This window comes from Morone saxatilis, unplaced genomic scaffold, assembly GCF_004916995.1.
Source record: "Morone saxatilis isolate NCDOM2014 unplaced genomic scaffold, NCSU_SB_2.0 Contig15, whole genome shotgun sequence".
Lineage (NCBI taxonomy): Eukaryota > Metazoa > Chordata > Actinopteri > Moronidae > Morone > Morone saxatilis.
Window position 1 is genome coordinate 20,078,316 of NW_023339707.1, and position 4,725 is coordinate 20,083,040.

At 37.2% G+C, this 4,725-nt stretch overlaps 1 protein-coding gene across 1 annotated transcript; it reads left to right on the forward strand.

Moving 5' to 3' along the window:
• LOC118324432 (acidic mammalian chitinase-like) lies at window positions 1-2,840 on the forward strand. Its single transcript, XM_035656774.1, has 11 exons — window positions 1-66; window positions 151-177; window positions 292-496; window positions 597-653; window positions 746-911; window positions 998-1,122; window positions 1,210-1,333; window positions 1,576-1,758; window positions 1,875-1,991; window positions 2,093-2,225; window positions 2,365-2,840. Exons 1-11 carry the CDS (start codon window positions 42-44, stop codon window positions 2,640-2,642), a joined length of 1,440 nt encoding a protein of 479 aa, XP_035512667.1. The 5' UTR covers window positions 1-41; the 3' UTR covers window positions 2,643-2,840.
• The last annotated feature ends 1,885 nt before the right edge of the window (window positions 2,841-4,725 follow it).

A 4,725-nucleotide genomic window follows, 5' to 3' on the forward strand; every position in this document is an offset into this window, starting at 1 on the left:
AGCTACTCAGTGATCTTCATTAGTTATCCAAGGCAACCACAATGAACAAGCTAATTCTAATCGCAGGTAAGGCAAAACAAAAAGCATGAAATTGTTTTATTAAAATCAGTTTTTACCTAATATTTACTAATTAAATCTGTAACTTTGAAGGTCTTTGTCTTTCCCTTGGCAGTTTGGGTGAGTTCATGACTGTTTTACTAGCAACTGAACAAAGCCTAAATTGTTAAATGTCTACCCATTGCTTATTTATCAATGGTGAATAAAAATAGTTTTTTGGTCTTCCATGTTTAGTAACATCCACCAGACTGGTGTGTTATTTCACTAACTGGTCCCAATACCGACCTGGCAATGGGAAGTTTATGCCTCTGAATATTGATCCAAACCTGTGTACCCATCTGATTTATGCCTTTGCTGGTATTAACGAGGCAAATGAGTTGGTCACCATAGAATGGAACGATGACCAACTCTATGCAGACTTTAACGGACTCAAACAGAGGTATGTCCAATATTTTCTTGCATGATATCTGTTAAATGTTGAAAATGAAATGAAATGAAAAATAATCACAGCTGGAAACTTAATTGGAATATTCCCACAGGAATCCAAATCTAAAAACCCTGTTAGCAGTTGGAGGCTGGAACTTTGGAACACAAAAGTGAGATATTTATCATGAACAAATCAATAAAGATCAATGTAGTGCATATATGTCTTCTTGAAAACAAATTTCATTCCTCAAATTCTATCCAGATTCACTGCAATGGTGTCAACACAAGCCAACAGAAATACATTTGCACAGTCTTCTATCAAACTACTGAGAAAATATAGTTTTGATGGACTTGATCTGGACTGGGAATTCCCAGCTGCAAGAGGAAGTCCTCTGGAGGACAAGCAAAAATTCACACTGTTATGCAAGGTCAGATCCAGAATCACTGTTCTGGTGTTCATCTGATGTTTAACATGAATCATGAACTGACTTTTCCATGATTCTATGTTATACAGGAACTCCAGGAGGCCTATGCAGCTGAAGGAACAGCAACTGGCCGACCCCGATTAATGCTCTCTGCTGCCGTCTCTGCTGGGAAAGGAACCATTGATGCTGGTTATGAAATCGCAGAGATAGCAAAGTACACCAACATATTATTCTCCACATTGTCTCTATGATTATCTGTCATCATGTTTTGATGGACTTGATCAAATATACATTTCGACAGGTATGTGGATTTTATTAATGTGATGACATATGACTTCCATGGCACCTGGGAGAGTGTGACCGGACATAACAGCCCCTTATACAAGGGATCGCAAGACACCGGGGACCATGTTTACTTAAATACTGTGAGGACTTCATTCTTTAGCTGCATCATCTAATGCCAACAGGCTCTTTCTGTTTGTTTCTCAATAAGTGCATTTCCATCAAACAACTGTTTATCTTCTAATAGTCACATAAAAGTAGTGGATGGAAACAGGCATTCATTTGCATTTTCTTTAGCTGATTTCTGGAAATTCAGTACAAATTTACATTGCGTTTGAAAGAAAGAACTGAGTTTTGAGTATCTCTATTTTTATTCACATTTCAGGACTTTGCCATGAGATATTGGCGAGACAAGGGGACTCCTGTTGAAAAATTAAATATGGGCTTTGCTACATACGGGAGATCATTTAGACTGTCTACTCAATCCAGTCAGGTTGGAGCAGCAGCCAGTGGTCCCGCTGCTGCTGGTACTTTTACCAGGGAGGCCGGCATCTTGTCCTATTATGAGGTGAAACATGCGACAATTCATTGAATTTAACTTTCAGTTTTTATTAACTCTTAGTTGTCGCTACAAATAACATTTTTACATTATTTTATTATTACTTTATTGTTTTGTTTTTTCAGATTTGCACTTTTCTTCAAGGGGCCAGTGTGCACTTGATTGAGGACCAGAAAGTTCCATATGCTGTCAAACAAAATGAGTGGGTTGGATATGATAACAAAGAAAGTTTTGAGACTAAGGTAGTCATGTGTTTCTTTAAAATGTTGCTAAATTATTTTGCCTGATTCCAGATTTACTGAGTCAAGTTAAATATAATTTTAAAGATCTGTTATCTATTCAGGCAAATTACTTAAAAGAGAACAGATTTGGAGGAGCTTTCATCTGGGCTCTGGATATGGATGACTTCAATGGACAGTTCTGTGGACAGGGAAATTACTCCCTTATCAGCTATCTCCGCTCACTTGTAGCTTCAGGTAAGTTGAAATAATATATTGATAATTGTAATATAACAAGATAAATCAAAATATATTATAATGCACAGAAAAATTGACCTCTTGACTTTGATTAACTTTGATTGTACAGACTGCTAACAATTTATCATTATTTCTACAGATCTTCCTCCCCTCCCTACGACAGAAACCATCGTAAATCCAGTGACTCCACCTACAAAGAAAGATCCACCTCCCACTACACCTCACTCCAGACCTACAACCACTACTTCACCCCAAACCCCAGGCAACAACTTCTGTGCAACCAAGCCTGGTGGGGTTTATGCCAAACCTGATGCCCCGGGTTCCTTTTACAATTGTGCCAATGGCATCACCTGGATCCAAAACTGCCCTGCTAATTTAGTCTTTCGAGATAGCTGCCTTTGCTGTGGCTGGCCATAAAAGCCTGCACATCATTTTATATTCCACAAGCTCTGATATCTGTAGTTATCAACCGCGAGCTATAGTCATTCTTACTGAGTTACAGTTAGTGTTTATTTGAGTGTGTTTTTAAGTTAATTTAACTGTGGAATGTAGTACAGTTGGTTATCTAAGAATTTCCTGTGGAGTATGATTGTTGACAGCTAATTAAACCTTATCTAATGCATTAAACACACAATGTTAATCCCTACAAAAGCATTGGCTTCTGGATTTTTTTCCATTACACTGCAACATAAAGTATATATAAAATATACTATAATAATACTATTATAATAATGGTTCATAATGTATATAATAAAAAGATATAAGGTTGACGTTATGAACTTCATCAGAAACTCACAAGACCTAATAATCTCACACATTCTGAAACCAAAGTATCTTTTAGTTTTATTATTATTATTTACTTTTATTGTTTATGCAAGGCACTACGTGGAAAAACATGCCTAAAAGTAAGCAGTGGATATTAAAATCTACTAGGAGGAGGAAATAAACCTTGACTGTTATGCCCTCATAAGAATGCTGCTTCACTTTTGTGAGCACAGACTGTTATTAATTCAGTCATCTTTACATACATACATACACTTACAAGAAATGTGTGTCATGCACTTGCTCTGACATCTTTGTTGCCCTTATAGTTAAACAACAGGGCAGGGTGCGACAACATACATGACTGATATCTTAATTAGAATAAGGAATGCCTTAAATTATACCCCAACGAAGGTATGTCCTAAATCACACGCTGTGAGCAGAATGTCTTAAATTACTACTCATGAGGACAGCATCCTTATATCAACCCTGCTGCCCCTTTGATCTGCTTTTCCTTGTAAGCCACACTTGTGCTGCACATTCAACAACCTTTTAGGTGACGAAAGCAGAGGCTGGCAAGAATAGTGAGAGAGAAAAAGAAAAAGGCATACACAATATTCTTAATAGCTACACATTGCTGTCCCCCAAAGTTCAGTCCCAGCTAGGTTGTCATAATGTCAGGTAAACACAAATTAGATTGCTACACTAAGTTCAGCATATATGTTTTATTAGCCAAAATGCCAATGGCTCCAACGTTTGGAGCAGGACACGTTTTGAGTGTGGAGTGTACTTCTCCAAACTTCAACACTAAATGTATGCTTAATTAGTTATGAATAAGTAATTCTTTTGAGCCAAATAAAAAACAAATACTAATATTTTAAACCAAGTTTTTGGCAGCTTAAACAAAACCCTGTAATGTGGCAATGCTGATGCCCCCTTGGGAGCATAATTATTTTTGAATATTAGTATTTCTCACTGATTCACCACTTATTGTATGCATGTGTATCTGTGAAGCAACAGACTGTGAAGCAAGAGGAAGAAGGAGGAGCTGTGTAAGAGGGATGGAGCGTTGAGAAGTCTTTTATAAACAGTTGCTTTTCTGTGTAAACCTGCTATAATAAGATATTAATCATATGAGATACCTGTCAGTATCAGTAGGCCGTCTCAACGTAACAAGCCATATCCCAGCTACTCAGCTGCACCATAACAGACTAGCAGTGTCTCTCTTGAATAAACCATTCTGTAGCAGATTACCTTAAACCACACTGGCCACCACCAAACTGTTGTTAGAAACTGTATATACATATATCATATATGTCAGTAGCACATTGAGTGTTTTATTAAGGAGACAATCCAGATGACAGATGCAAGCATTAACTGTGCAATTTTTAAACATGTTTTTGTAACAAAATCTGGGTTGTGTTTTATAAAAAATCACTCATGACTACTACTAGAAGTATAATCTAAAATGATGTAATGTAGTCGAAAGTAGAAGGCTTACTGTCAAAGTACGTCACATCCACACTCAGATCCAGATCCACACACACAGTTACAGTACAGCTCAACTACTGTCTGGTTGGTTGTACTGAAACTCACAGGTGTAATTAATAATAATGAGGATGACTCCATTCCATTGAATTCCATTGTCCCAATGAGTAAGCTATGCTACAGAGCCAGTATTCACAAAACCAGGACACTGACACTAACAAAACTGCATGTTTTTTGCCCAAAACTGCAT